Here is a 15,000-nt window from a genome sequence, read left to right as displayed (position 1 = left end):
TGATGACAAACAAACTTCTAAAATATTCTTGTCTATAATACAATCTTTTAAAAACTATAATCAGAGAAAAAAAAAGGTTTGTTTCAGTCTGACAGAATTTTAGAAACAGTTTAGTGTTTTTTATCCCCAAATCCACAATCTGATCTACTGTAAGGCATTAAACGGTCTGTAATCTCACGTCTGATCCTCACGTGACCCTGAAAACATCTCACAAACTCTTCATCTATAATCTGAACGACTTTAAAAAAAATAAAAGAGTGTTGGGAGTGTAAGATTCTGTTTGTTTGTTATTTTTGCTGGGATTTTTTTGGGGGAGTTTTTTCGGTTCAGTCCTGATACAGGCTTCATCATCATCATCATCATCATCATCATCATCATCATCAAAAACTGTAAAGCAAAATAAAATAAAATAGGAACTTATATAAAAAGACGTTTCCAGTTGAACACATTGTAGTGAAATCAGTAACACAAACATAACCAGCTTTTCTACTGGACGAAACCTGACTCGCCGTCTCATCGGCGTCACAGCAACCAAACATCACCAGGATGTGTGTGTGTGTGTGTGTGTGTGTGTGTGGGCAGGTTGTATATAAAATAAAACACTTTAACTTGGCTCGGTTAAGCCTCGCTCAGTCACATGAGAACTCGACATCAGGGGCAAAAAAACGTGAAATCGAGCACTTAATAAATCATCTGTATGATTTCAGATTATAATCTCACTCAGATGCTCAACACACACTGACAATCATTTACACAATATATCAAAATATTCACTTATTATTATTATTGTTATCATCATCATGGACCACACACAAGGAATAGAAACGCATTTCGGAGCAGTCTGTTAAAAAAAAAAAAAATACAAGAAATAATTTTTTTGGACTCATTTTTCAAAAGAAATTGTGAAATATAACAGTTACTCATCCGCACTACAGGAGAGGAACAAAAAAACATGAGCACAATAACAAACTTAGAAGAAGAATAGCAAAAACAACCCACAGTCGGTGAGCCAATCAGAATGCAGAGGGCGGAGCCAACATCTAGTTTAAGATTAATAAAATAAAGCTCCGGTTCTGTATGTTCGTGTTTACATCATTAAACTCAATTCAAATCATAATCATTTTTATGCTTAATTTCATTTCGTATTCAGTATCAGTTTAATTTATAATAATTCTGATGTCCTGCCCTCATTATTATTATTATTATAATCAGGTTTTGTAAAATATCTGTGTGTTGTTTATCTCTTCCGCTTCTGTAACCGCGAGGTGAACTCGTGTCCTCAGTAATAACAATTCTGGGTCTTTACGACGTCATGAGAAATCGTCTGTGATGATCATCAGCGAGTGTGTGGTGAAAGAAGTGGCAGAGACGGGTGTGTGTGACAGCGAGGACACGCAGACACTTCACACACACATGGAGCTCGCTCTCGCGCACACACACACACACACATCTATCTGAAAAATGTGTCATTCAGACAATAACACACTCCTAACACAGTGTAAAGACTCTCCAGCTTTCTCTCAGACTGACGGCTGATTTCAGTATTCATCAGAAAATTCAGTTTTCTCATCATATTTCATTAAGTAACTGATGAACTCAGAGCAGTTATAACACACTCACTTCATACAGTCTTCATTCAACGTCTAAGAGATGATGTGGTGCCATTACTTATGACTCTCCTACTGCAGTGTTGTTCTGTATTTATAATGCAGTTCATAAACATGATTCTGTAACTACACTGATTTAAATGTGAAGAAATCACTGGATGATTGGTATCTTGAACACCAGGGGGCGCCATTTCTCACTATTTCTGCAAAAGCTGCAAAAACAGAAATTACAGCTTCCTTCCGCCTGTATCATTTCTTTAAAGACAAAGAATTTAAACAAACGTTTCGATTTTGTTGCATATTTTATAATGTGATACATCTTTAATAATCCTTTAATAATCACAACTCTAGAGACCAACCAAAATAAAACATTCGAGCAGAAATGTATTTTTTCATTTAACTTAATTCAATAAGCCCTGCCCATAATGAAAGCAGCTCCAGCCCTTATTTATTAAAAGGTTATGAGCGTGACGTATGGAGTCTAAACAGAGGGAACAAGTGGATAAAGAAAAGTGTTTCAGTGGCTTTGTTTTGATCACAACTGTAATTCATCTTAGACACAGCAGGGGGCACTAAACATCCCACACCACTGTTTAGATGTTGAGTAAGCAAGTAAAAGTGTAAAAAGGTTTATGGTGTATTTCAGTGTAATGTAAGCACTGACACTAAAAACTCCTCCTTCCATGTTCAACACATTTCTCTCTAATCTGTTTGTCCTCAGTGGAGCGTGCGCTGCAAACAGGTCCCTGCGAACACGCCCTGTTACTATAGAAACGCTGTCGGATCAGAACCTGCACGGTCAGAGCGGCTGTTCTAGAGAAACACTAACACTCTCCAGTATTATCACTGCTCTGTGTTCAGCGTCTGGTGGCCTGCAGGTTGTTTGTTCACGTTGAAGGGAAAAAAACACGACATTTACAAAACTTCAGGGTCCAAAACTTCACTACAGAAAATACGAGAGCTGATCAAGATTTATAATTAGATCATCATCATCATCATCATCAGAATTATAAAGGAGGAAAGAGAGGACATCCATGAGGTGCAACGATGGCTGTGGTGAAGGAATGTAACTGTGGCATCTCACACACACACACACACACACACACACACACACACACACACACACACACACACACACAGAGCATGACCTGCAGGAGGCATCTCAGCAGCATCATTGGCCCCCGTTGTAAGCGTAGTCTGCTTTGTTGTGCATGATGAGTTTGTTGTCCACGAAGTAGAAGCTGTCGGACCGGGTCTCGTACGGATGATCCACCATCTGACGGACTGAACACAACAAACGGGGCTTAAACACGGTCACCATGACGACGAGTTTGGTGTTGTCTGGATTACTCACTGAGCTCGTCCGGGAGCTGGGGGAACTCGTAGATGTGCTCGCAGGTGTTCCTGCTGCTCGGGATGCAGAAACCGAAGTCGAAATCGAAGTTCTTTAGCAGACGATCCTTAAAATAATGCCGCTCGATCATGCGGAAGTTATTCACCGGCCGATCTCCGACAGTGAACTCCACGCTTCAGACAGAGGACACGTGCACGTTATACACTGATTAAACACGTGTGTTTGGAGAAAAGCAGAAAGGAGGAAAGGAAAGAGCAGGAACAGATGATGAAAAGAGAAGAACACAAGCAGAGGGTGAAGGACGTGTGAACGTACGTGGCTCCGACCGTGCGCAGTTTAAGGAACGCCGGTGTGAACTGATAGCGAACGAATCGTCCGGTGCTCGTGTCTGCGTCCACGTTTTCTTCTTCTTCATCATCAACATCTAAAACAGACAGAAAAGAGAGAGAGAGAGAGAGAGAGAGAGATAGTGAGAGAGAGAGAGAGAGAGAGAGAGAGAGAGGAGGGGTGAGAGAGAGGTGTGAGAGAGGTGAGAGAGAGAGAGAGTGAGAGGTGAGAGAGAGAGGTGTGTGAGAGAGAGGTGTGAGAGAGAGAGAGAGTGTGAGAGAGAGAGAGAGAGAGAGAGAGAGAGAGAGAGAGAGAGAGAGAGTGTGAGAGAGAGAGAGTGAGAGAGAGAGATGGTGAGAGAGAGAGTGGGAAGAGAGAGTGGGAAAGAGATAGTGAGAGAGAGAGAGTGAGAAAGAGATAGTGTGAGATGGAGAGAGATGGTGAGAGAGAGTGAGAGAGAGAGAGTGAGAGAGAGAGAGTGAGTGAGAGAGGTGAGTGAGAGAGAGTGAGAGTGAGAGAGAGGTGAGAGAGAGAGAGAGGTGAGAGAGAGTGAGAGAGAGAGAGGTGAGAGAGAGAGGTGAGAGAGAGTGAGAGAGAGGTGAGAGAGAGAGAGAGAGAGAGTGAGAGAGAGAGAGAGAGAGAGAGAGAGAGAGAGAGGTGAGAGAGAGAGAGAGAGAGAGAGAGAGAGTGAGAGAGAGAGAGAGAGAGAGAGAGAGAGGTGAGAGAGAGAGAGAGAGAGTGAGAGAGAGAGAGAGAGAGAGAGAGAGAGAGAGAGAGAGAGAGCAGACCACAGTGAGGAGGTTTGGCGATCTCGAACAGCACTGTTCCCGTCTCCAGGTCTCGGATCTTGAAGCGAGTGAAGTCGATGTTGTAGATGTTGTCCTCGGGTTTGCACAGGTAGTCTGAACAGGACAAAAACCACACACACACACACACACACACACACACACACACACACACACACACACACACAATGAACATGTTCTAACTAAAGTAAATGCTTTAGTGAATAAATTATAAATATAATAAATAGTATAATATTTATATGAATATATGAATAAATTATCTGTTATGGTGAAACTGTTCACGTCTTCATACTGAACTGATTCAGTTCGAGGCTTCAGATCAGTGCAGGTGTGAACAAGTACAATCCTGCCGCACTGTTTATTATTATTATTATTATTATTATTATTATTATTATTGAACTTGAGCACGTGCACAATGACAGAGGGATGAAAGTGACTGTTTCACTCATCAGTGCTGAAAATAACACTGTTTCTCGTGATCACCTCCTGCCACAGTTTTTATGATCTTCTTCTTCTTCAGCTTCAAAATGTTCTCTTAAACATCCTGACATTTCTACACGTGAGGGAGTGAATACATAAAGACATTTTAATTAAAACTGTAATTAAAATGTAAACTGTTGATGTTAATAATAATAAACTGCGTTAATAAAAAACGACAAGTAATTTTGTATTTCGCATTTCCTCCCCGAACCGAACCGAACCGAACCGTGACTTAAAAACCGAGCTACGAACCGAACCGTGAAATATGTGTACCGTTACATCCCTAATTCAGATTATGATGAAGTTTTAACACTAATGATGATCATTATTATTCTGTGCACTGATTAAAGGAACACATTTCGATATAAAATCGGATTAACACGTTTAGAAAACGCTCCCAGGTGAAAGAGTGATGAACTGGAGCTCGTGCTGAAATCTGACTTCTGGAATAAATAAACAGATAAAAGTAAACAGGAGGTTTGTAGGTTCTGTACCGCGGGTGACGGTGCGGAGCGACAGCACGTCCTCCGGAGTGACGCCTCTGCCGGCCGCCCGCAGCTCGTCCTCGGTGACGGTCCGCCGCTCCGCCGCGCTCCGCCGAGATTTCAGCCTCTTCACCACCCCGCCGCCTCCTCCGCCGTGTTTCCGCTCTCTGGAGCTGGCCGAGGCCGGGTCAGGACCGTTCACCGCGGCTGTCGTCTCGTTTCGGGAGCTCTGGCTGCTCATGGCTGCGTGCTTTTCTCTGTTTTCTCCCTCTGGTTTCTGCTTTTTTCCTCAGCTAGCTACGTGCTACTTGGAGAAAACAAAATTCTGTTCCCACCCGTATTCGTAATAAATCCCCGCCCCCCCTGCTCTACCATTGGTTACTACGTAACAATCACAATTGACTAGCTAATCAGAAAGCAGAAACGTTTTGCGCCACTGTCCAATCAAACAAGGAGGAAGGCGGGACTTGTATGAATACGAGTAGTAAAAACAACAAGGCGTCCCGGATACACCCCCCCCCGCGCGTTCACTGAAACATAAGATGGCGTCTCGCGTCACTATGGAGAACCACAGAAGCCGACGGCAGCGGGTTCTGATTGGACGTTTAGGTTCGAGCGTCGCCATGGATACCATTGTACTGCGTTGACTTCCTCGTGTTCCTCGGTTGATCACAGATCTTGGCCGAGACCCAAATCAGGTCTTTTCTCCCTTTGAAGTGTAAACATTTAGTGCACTAGGTGTCTAATTAAAAACCGTGTGGGATTCAGCCCCTAAATATTCCCACGTGACCATGACTACAGAACACAGAACACGTGTCTAAAGGATTAGTGTGGGATTAGTTTATAATGTTCAGGACTAGAGGATTAATGTGGGATTAGTTTATAATGTTCAAGACTAGAGGATTAGTGTGGGGTTAGTTTATAATGTTCAGGACTAGAGGATTAGTGTAGGGGTTAGTTTATAATGTTCAGGACTAGAGGATTAGTGTAGGGGTTAGTTTATAATGTTCAGGACTAGAGGATTAATGTGGGGTTAGTTTATAATGTTCAAGACTAGAGGATTAGTGTGGGGTTAGTTTATAATGTTGAGGACTAGAGGATTAATGTGGGATTAGTTTATAATGTTCAGGACTAGAGGATTAATGTGGGGTTAGTTTATAATGTTCAAGACTAGAGGATTAGTGTGGGGTTAGTTTATAATGTTCAGGACTAGAGGATTAGTGTAGGGGTTAGTTTATAATGTTCAGGACTAGAGGATTAATGTGGGATTAGTTTATAATGTTCAAGACTAGAGGATTAGTGTGGGGTTAGTTTATAATGTTCAGGACTAGAGGATTAGTGTAGGGGTTAGTTTATAATGTTCAGGACTAGAGGATTTGTGTGGGGTTAGTTTATAATGTTGAGGGCTAGAGGATTAGTGTGGGGTTGGTTTATATGGTTAGGGACTAGAGGATTAGTGTGGGGTTAGTTTATATGGTTAGGGACTAGAGGATTAGTGTGGGGTTAGTTTATAATGTTGAGGACTAGAGGATTAGTGTAGGGGTTAGTTTATAATGTTAGGGACTAGAGGATTAGTGTGGGGTTAGTTTATAATGTTAGGGACTAGATGAATAGTGTAGGGGTTAGTTTATAATGTTGGGGACTAGAGGATTAGTGTAGGGGTTAGTTTATAATGTTAGGGACTAGAGGATTAGTGTGGGGTTAGTTTATAATGTTAGGGACTAGAGGATTAGTGTGAGGTTAGTTTATAATGTTGAGGACTAGAGGATTAGTGTAGGGGTTAGGTTTATAATGTTCAGGACTAGAGGATTAGTGTGGGGTTAGTTTATAATGTTCAGGACTAGAGGATTAGTGTGGGGTTAGTTTATAATGTTCAGGACTAGAGGATTAGTGTGGGGTTAGTTTATAATGTTAGGGACTGGAGGATTAGTGTGGGGTTAGTTTATAATATTGAGGACTAGAGGATTAGTGTAGGTTAGTTTATAATGTTAGGGACTGGAGGATTAGTGTGGGGTTAGTTTATAATGTTAGGGACTAGATGATTAGTGTAGGGGTTAGTTTATAATGTTGGGGACTAGAGGATTAGTGTGGGGTTAGTTTATAATGTTAGGGACTAGAGGATTAGTGTAGGGGTTAGTTTATAATGTTAGGGACTGGAGGATTAGTGTGGGGTTAGTTTATAATGTTGGGGACTAGAGGATTAGTGTGGGGTCAGTTTATAATGTTGGGGACTAGAGGATTAGTTTAGGGGTTAGTTTATAATGTTGGGACTAGAGGATTAGTGTGGGGTTAGTTTATAATGTTAGGGACTAGAAGATTAGTGTAGGGGTTAGTTTATAATGTTAGGGACTAGAGGATTAGTGTAGGGGTTAGTTTATAATGTTAGGGACTGGAGGATTAGTGTGGGATTAGTTTATAATGTTCAGGACTAGAGGATTAGTGTGGGGTTGGTTTATAATGTTCAAGACTAGAGGATTAGTGGGGTTAGTTTATAATGTTCAGGACTAGAGGATTAGTGTAGGGGTTAGTTTATAATGTTCAGGACTAGAGGATTAGTGTAGGGGTTAGTTTATAATGTTCAGGACTAGAGGATTAGTGTGGGGTTAGGTTTATAATGTTCAAGACTAGAGGATTAGTGTGGGGTTGGTTTATAATGTTGAGGACTAGAGGATTAGTGTGGGGTTGGTTTATAATGTTCAGGACTAGAGGATTAGTGTGGGGTTAGGTTTATAATGTTCAAGACTAGAGGATTAGTGTGGGGTTAGTTTATAATGTTCAGGACTAGAGGATTAGTGTAGGGGTTGGTTTATAATGTTCAGGACTAGAGGATTAATGTGGGATTAGTTTATAATGTTCAAGACTAGAGGATTAGTGTGGGGTTAGTTTATAATGTTCAGGACTAGAGGATTAGTGTAGGGGTTAGTTTATAATGTTCAGGACTAGAGGATTTGTGTGGGGTTAGTTTATAATGTTGAGGGCTAGAGGATTAGTGTGGGGTTGGTTTATAATGTTGGGGACTAGAGGATTAGTGTGGGGTTAGTTTATATGGTTAGGGACTAGAGGATTAGTGTGGGGTTAGTTTATAATGTTGAGGACTAGAGGATTAGTGTAGGGGTTAGTTTATAATGTTAGGGACTAGAGGATTAGTGTGGGGTTAGTTTATAATGTTAGGGACTAGATGAATAGTGTAGGGGTTAGTTTATAATGTTGGGGACTAGAGGATTAGTGTAGGGGTTGGTTTATAATGTTAGGGACTAGAGGATTAGTGTGGGGTTAGTTTATAATGTTAGGGACTAGAGGATTAGTGTGAGGTTAGTTTATAATGTTGAGGACTAGAGGATTAGTGTAGGGGTTGGTTTATAATGTTCAGGACTAGAGGATTAGTGTGGGGTTGGTTTATAATGTTCAGGACTAGAGGATTAGTGTGGGGTTAGTTTATAATGTTCAGGACTAGAGGATTAGTGTGGGGTTGGTTTATAATGTTAGGGACTGGAGGATTAGTGTGGGGTTAGTTTATAATATTGAGGACTAGAGGATTAGTGTGGGGTTAGTTTATAATGTTAGGGACTGGAGGATTAGTGTGGGGTTAGTTTATAATGTTAGGGACTAGATGATTAGTGTAGGGGTTAGTTTATAATGTTGGGGACTAGAGGATTAGTGTGGGGTTAGTTTATAATGTTAGGGACTAGAGGATTAGTGTAGGGGTTAGTTTATAATGTTAGGGACTGGAGGATTAGTGTGGGGTTAGTTTATAATGTTGGGGACTAGAGGATTAGTGTGGGGTCAGTTTATAATGTTGGGGACTAGAGGATTAGTGTAGGGGTTGGTTTATAATGTTGGGGACTAGAGGATTAGTGTGGGGTTAGTTTATAATGTTAGGGACTAGAAGATTAGTGTAGGGGTTAGTTTATAATGTTAGGGACTAGAGGATTAGTGTGGGGTTAGGTTTATAATGTTAGGGACTGGAGGATTAGTGTGGGGTTAGTTTATAATGTTGAGGACTAGAGGATTAGTGTGGGGTTAGTTTATAATGTTCAGGACTAGAGGATTAGTGTGGGGTTAGTTTATAATATTGAGGACTAGAGGATTAGTGTAGGGGTTAGTTTATAATGTTAGGGACTAGATGATTAGTGTAGGGGTTGGTTTATAATGTTAGGGACTAGATGATTAGTGTAGGGGTTAGTTTATAATGTTAGGGACTAGAGGATTAGTGTAGGGGTTAGTTTATAATGTTGGGGACTGGAGGATTAGTGTGGGGTTAGTTTATAATATTGAGGACTAGAGGATTAGTGTGGGGTTAGTTTATAATGTTAGGGACTGGAGGATTAGTGTGGGGTAAGTTTATAATGTTAGGGACTAGAGGATTAGTGTGGGATTAGTTTATAATGTTAGGGACTAGAGGATCAGTGTGGGATTAGTTTATAATGTTAGGGACTAGAGGATTAGTGTGGGGTTAGTTTATAATGTTAGGGACTAGAGGAATAGTGTGGGGTTAGTTTATAATGTTCAGGACTAGAGGATTAGTGTGGGGTTAGTTTATAATGTTGAGGACTAGAGGATTAGTGTAGGGGTTAGTTTATAATGTTGAGGACTAGAGGATTAGTGTAGGGATTAGTTTAAATTGTTGAGGACTAGAGGATTAGTGTGGGATTAGTTTATAATGTTAGGGACTGGAGGATTAGTGTAGGGGTTAGTTTATAATGTTAGGGACTGGAGGATTAGTGTAGGGGTTAGTTTATAATGTTAGGGACTAGAGGATTAGTGTAGGGATTAGTTTATAATGTTAGGGACTGGAGGATTAGTGTGGGGTTAGTTTATAATGTTAGGGACTAGAGGATTAGTGTGGGGTTAGTTTATAATGTTAGGGACTGGAGGATTAGTGTAGGGGTTAGTTTATAATGTTAGGGACTGGAGGATTAGTGTAGGGGTTGGTTTATAATGTTAGGGACTAGAGGATTAGTGTAGGGATTAGTTTATAATGTTAGGGACTGGAGGATTAGTGTAGGGGTTAGTTTATAATGTTAGGGACTAGAGGATTAGTGTGGGGTTAGTTTATATGGTTAGGGACTAGAGGATTAGTGTAGGGGTTAGTTTATAATTTTAGGGACTGGAGGATTAGTGTAGGTTAGTTTATAATGTTAGGGACTAGATAATTAGTGTAGGGGTTAGTTTATAATGTTGGGGACTAGAGGATTAGTGGGGTTAGTTTATAATGTTAGGGACTGGAGGATTAGTGTGGGGTTAGTTTATAATGTTAGGGACTAGATGATTAGTGTAGGTGTTAGTTTATAATGTTAGGGACTAGATGATTAGTGTAGGGGTTAATTTATAATGTTGGGGACTAGAGGATTAGTGTAGGGGTTGGTTTATAATGTTAGGGACTGGAGGATTAGTGTGGGGTTAGGTTTATAATGTTGAGGACTAGAGGATTAGTGTAGGGGTTAGTTTATAATGTTAGGGACTGGAGGTTTAGTGTGGGGTTAGTTTATAATGTTAGGGACTAGAGGATTAGTGTAGGGGTTAGTTTATAATGTTAGGGACTGGAGGATTAGTGTAGGGGTTAGTTTATAATGTTAGGGACTAGAGGATTAGTGTGGGATAAGTTTATAATGTTAGGGACTAGAGGATTAATGTGGGGTTAGTTTATAATGTTAGGGACTAGAGGATTAGTGTGGGATTAGTTTATAATGTTCAGGACTAGAGGATTAGTGTGGGGGTTAGTTTATAATGTTGAGGACTAGAGGATTAGTGTGGGGTTAGTTTATAATGTTAGGGACTAGAGGATTAGTGTTGGATTAGTTTATAATTTTAGGGACTAGAGGATCAGTGTGGGATTAGTTTATAATGTTAGGGACTAGAGGATTAGTGTGGGGGTTAGTTTATAATGTTGAGGACTAGAGGATTAGTGTGGGGGTTAGTTTATAATGTTAGGGACTAGATGATTAGTGTAGGGGTTAGTTTATAATGTTAGGGACTAGATGATTAGTGTAGGGGTTAGTTTATAATGTTAGGGACTAGAGGATTAGTGTGGGGTTAGTTTATAATGTTGAGGACTAGAGGATTAGTGTGGGGTTAGTTTATAATGTTGGGGACTAGAGGATTAGTGTGGGGTTAGTTTATAATGTTAGGGACTAGAGGATTAGTGTTGGATTAGTTTATAATGTTGAGGACTAGAGGATTAGTGTGGGGTTAGTTTATAATGTTGGGGACTAGAGGATTAGTGTGGGGTTAGTTTATAATGTTGGGGACTAGAGGATTAGTGTGGGATTAGTTTATAATTTTAGGGACTAGAGGATTAGTGTGGGATTAGTTTATAATTTTAGGGACTAGAGGATCAGTGTGGGATTAGTTTATAATGTTAGGGACTAGAGGATTAGTGTGGGATTAGTTTATAATGTTGAGGACTAGAGGATTAGTGTGGGATTAGTTTATAATGTTAGGGACTAGATGATTAGTGTAGGGGTTAGTTTATAATGTTAGGGACTAGAGGATTAGTGTGGGGTTAGTTTATAATGTTGAGGACTAGAGGATTAGTGTGGGGTTAGTTTATAATGTTGGGGACTAGAGGATTAGTGTGGGGTTAGTTTATAATGTTAGGGACTAGAGGATTAGTGTTGGATTAGTTTATAATGTTGAGGACTAGAGGATTAGTGTGGGGTTAGTTTATAATGTTGGGGACTAGAGGATTAGTGTGGGGTTAGTTTATAATGTTGGGGACTAGAGGATTAGTGTGGGATTAGTTTATAATTTTAGGGACTAGAGGATTAGTGTGGGATTAGTTTATAATTTTAGGGACTAGAGGATCAGTGTGGGATTAGTTTATAATGTTAGGGACTAGAGGATTAGTGTGGGATTAGTTTATAATGTTGAGGACTAGAGGATTAGTGTGGGATTAGTTTATAATGTATACTGTGTAACAGTAAATAAAAGAGAAACTCAAAGCCGTTGTAGATAAAATAGCACATTTATTAAAAAGAAACAGCACACAGTCTGCAGTTTGTGCGCTTTTCATTCCCCAAAATGCCACAGAGTGTCCTGTGTTCAGGAGGCCGAGAGAGAGACGGGGGTCCAACAGAACAGCGCTAGTCCAACACACACACACACACACACACACACACACACACACACACACACACAGAGCTAACTATCTAGGTATGTAGCTAATGAGCATGAAGGCAGCAGCGTCTTTGGCCGTGTCGAAGGCTGTTTAGAAACTGAAGCAAAGTAAAAACAAAGTGTGCACAGAAACAGATCACGACTCATGAGATGGTAAATCACTGAAGAGTGTATTAAATAAAAAAGTTAACTTCAAGGCATCAAAACCAAAGGCAGTGAATCAAAATGGCAACAGATGACAAGGAAGGAGGAAAAGCTCAAAAATAATAACAGCAGGCAGTGCAAAATAAAACCACCAATAAAAATAAAAACCCATCAAAAATAGAATCCAAATCAAATCAGAAATCCTGAGAGGAAAAACACGATTAGGACAAAAATCACAACAAAAATCTCAAATCATTAAATTATAAAATATACCGAAAAAAAAACCCCCGATTCTGCATCAAGCCTCTGTTTTACTGCAGGGCATGAGAGCCTTTACAATAAGCCTGAGAGGGCGTGTCCCAATCCATATCGGGAAGTGTGGCACTATAATATTCAGGAAATATAGGTGTGTCTGACAAATAGTTTCTATTTTAAATCTATATATCATTATGTTTTGCTGGGTCCATATATGGAAAATCTATTTTTAATGTAAAACTCCAGGAGTGTCTAAATGAAATGCGACATAGCTGAGCTTTATCTATAGAAATGTGGATGTTGAAGAGAACCATGTCTACATATGGAGATGTGTGTGTGTGTGTGTGTGTGTGTGTGTGTGTGTGTGTGTGTGTCTGTCCAAGCCCATATATAATGAGAAAGGCATGTTCAAATCCAACAAAAAAAACAACAACAAAATAATGGAGTGACCCAGTCTAGAGTAAAAGATAGACATGTCTTTGTCCATATATGGAGAAATGGGTGTTTCCGAGTCCATATGTGTAAAATCAATAAGCAGGATGTCATTAAAATTCTCTTTTACAAAGACTACTTTTTACTTTTTTTTTTTAATAATTACTCAGCCAGTGAGTTGATATACGGACAAATCCACGCCGATTGACCCTGCCCACTTAAGCCACGCCCACCAGATTTGCAGTCCATGCCCACCGGCCCCTCCCCTCTGTGTTTGCGACAGCAGCGAGGTCCCGTGTTAACAATCAAATCAGGAAAATAATAAAAGCAATAAAAACATGAAGAAAAACAGCAAATGTGACGAGCACAATATTATTCATTATCTGTATGGCACACGCTAATCAGTGTGACTCCGTACCGTACACACACACACCCCAACACACACACACACCCCAACACACACACAGCGTACAAGTTCACTTTGGTGCTGATTATCGCTTCTGAAGAGATAAAAGGTGCTTCATGTGATTCCTTTCTGCTGACAGGAGAATGCAGGAATAAAACCAGACGTCGTACAACCATGAGGGAAAAAATAAAACAACCGGATCGAGATTACAGGAAACAACTGAACAAAAAAAAACACTAAAAGGTTAAAGCACCCAGCATTAATTGAAACAACCCCGTACACTAAATGCTAACTGGTGGCTTTTCACTCTCAGGTACACGGTTAGCAGCATTAGCATTTTATCATAACTGTTTCTTTAATACAACGAATGATGCGGCAATGTTCAACCTCCAGGGCGGTGACAGAAACAACACAAATGAACCGTAAACATAAGGGGCGGAGCCTGTCATTTGACCAGCGGTTTGGTGTGTGTGAGATCGGTGTAAAATACCATCGGATCTGTTGTGAGAAAACTACAGTGTACCTCCTCGTTAGATAGTGTACTAATATGAGGAACGGCGGCTGAATTCCAAACTGCTCCTCAATGGACATGTAGTGAACTTCCATGAGTGTACCTTCTTCTATAACAGTTCCCTCAGTAGGTGCAGTGGACTGGGAGTGAATCTGCAGTTAAACACACTACATAGGGTTTGGCTCCTGTACACTATGTAGTGCACTACATTTCCACTAGGGGGCACCGGGTGTTGTGGTGGTGTGTGTGAATGAGATGCTGCACGCTTCCCGCTGGTTTAATGATTGCATAGCTGACGAGTAATACGCTGGAGCTCAAACACTTTCACACTGAAGGCTACAGGAGCAAACAAGTAACAGAGGTTTATAGCTACCAGATTAACAGTGTGTCCTAAACACACACACACACACACACACACACACACACACACACACACACACACTGAACCGGTGGCTATAAGAGCTCATTACTTCTTAGCGCTGAAGCTCCGGGGCAAAAACGAAAGCAGAAAACCTCATGAGATACTGAAAGTGGGGTAAGAATCCAGGGTCGAATGTGAACACCGCGCTGAACTGTTCTTTAAACTCACTGGCTTGCCTTTTTCCTCCAATCACAAAGCAGTATGAGACACTGTCCTGCCCCCATCACTTCCTGTTGGATCTGATGAATTTGTCCATCCCTCTCTCTCACCCCTCTACCCCCGTCCCCCACCCCCTACCCCCCCTCACTCTCTCACAGGCGGCAGAGGCAGAACAGTGTAGGTATAAACACTCCGAACGCCACGAGGATCGGGAACATCAGGCTGCTGTTATCGGCCGCGTACGGGTTCGGCGTTCTCGGACCCGACCGGACCTGGTTTTTCGGAGTCGGGGGTGTGAACTTGTTTACCGCATCATCTCCTGCTTCAGGGTCCTCTTCCTCTTCTTCCTCTTCCTCGGGCTTCTCCAGGCCGGGGTGAGGCTGTAGCTTCGGCACCTCTGACAGAAATAAGAGATGTTGAGTCCAAATCCAGACTAAACCCCGTCCACACTCTGACCCAGGAGTCTCACAAACTAAACCTCGTGCTAAGTGGAATAT

General features: G+C 41.0%; 2 protein-coding genes across 3 annotated transcripts in view; both read right to left on the bottom strand.

Annotated features, from left to right (window-relative positions):
- The window catches only part of unc119.1 (unc-119 homolog 1), a 5,499-nt gene extending 65 nt beyond the window's left edge, over positions 1 to 5,434 (bottom strand). The window contains exons 1-6 of one of the 2 annotated variants that reach the window (XM_046871916.1): positions 5,069 to 5,434; positions 4,077 to 4,190; positions 3,277 to 3,385; positions 2,962 to 3,134; positions 2,756 to 2,891; positions 1 to 387 (exon numbers count right to left, since the gene is read on the bottom strand). The exon at positions 1 to 387 is cut by the window's left edge and continues 65 nt beyond it. In XM_046871916.1, the coding sequence (XP_046727872.1) occupies positions 2,779 to 2,891; positions 2,962 to 3,134; positions 3,277 to 3,385; positions 4,077 to 4,190; positions 5,069 to 5,300 (741 nt within the window). In that variant the 5' untranslated portion in view covers positions 5,301 to 5,434 and the 3' untranslated portion in view covers positions 1 to 387; positions 2,756 to 2,778. Of the gene's footprint in view, positions 2,892 to 2,961; positions 3,135 to 3,276; positions 3,386 to 4,076; positions 4,191 to 5,068 lie in introns of both variants that reach the window. The other variant, XM_046871915.1, reaches the window with a different exon arrangement.
- Positions 5,435 to 12,004: 6,570 nt separating this feature from the next.
- The window catches only part of mlec (malectin), a 6,774-nt gene continuing 3,778 nt past the window's right edge, over positions 12,005 to 15,000 (bottom strand). The window contains exon 6 of the mRNA XM_046870506.1: positions 12,005 to 14,900. Within this exon, the coding sequence (XP_046726462.1) occupies positions 14,656 to 14,900 (245 nt within the window). The 3' untranslated portion in view covers positions 12,005 to 14,655. The remainder of the gene's footprint in view (positions 14,901 to 15,000) is intronic.

Source organism: Silurus meridionalis, chromosome 17 (assembly GCF_014805685.1).
Source record: "Silurus meridionalis isolate SWU-2019-XX chromosome 17, ASM1480568v1, whole genome shotgun sequence".
Taxonomy (NCBI): Eukaryota; Metazoa; Chordata; class Actinopteri; order Siluriformes; family Siluridae; genus Silurus; species Silurus meridionalis.
This window is presented reverse-complemented; position numbering and strand designations above follow the sequence as displayed.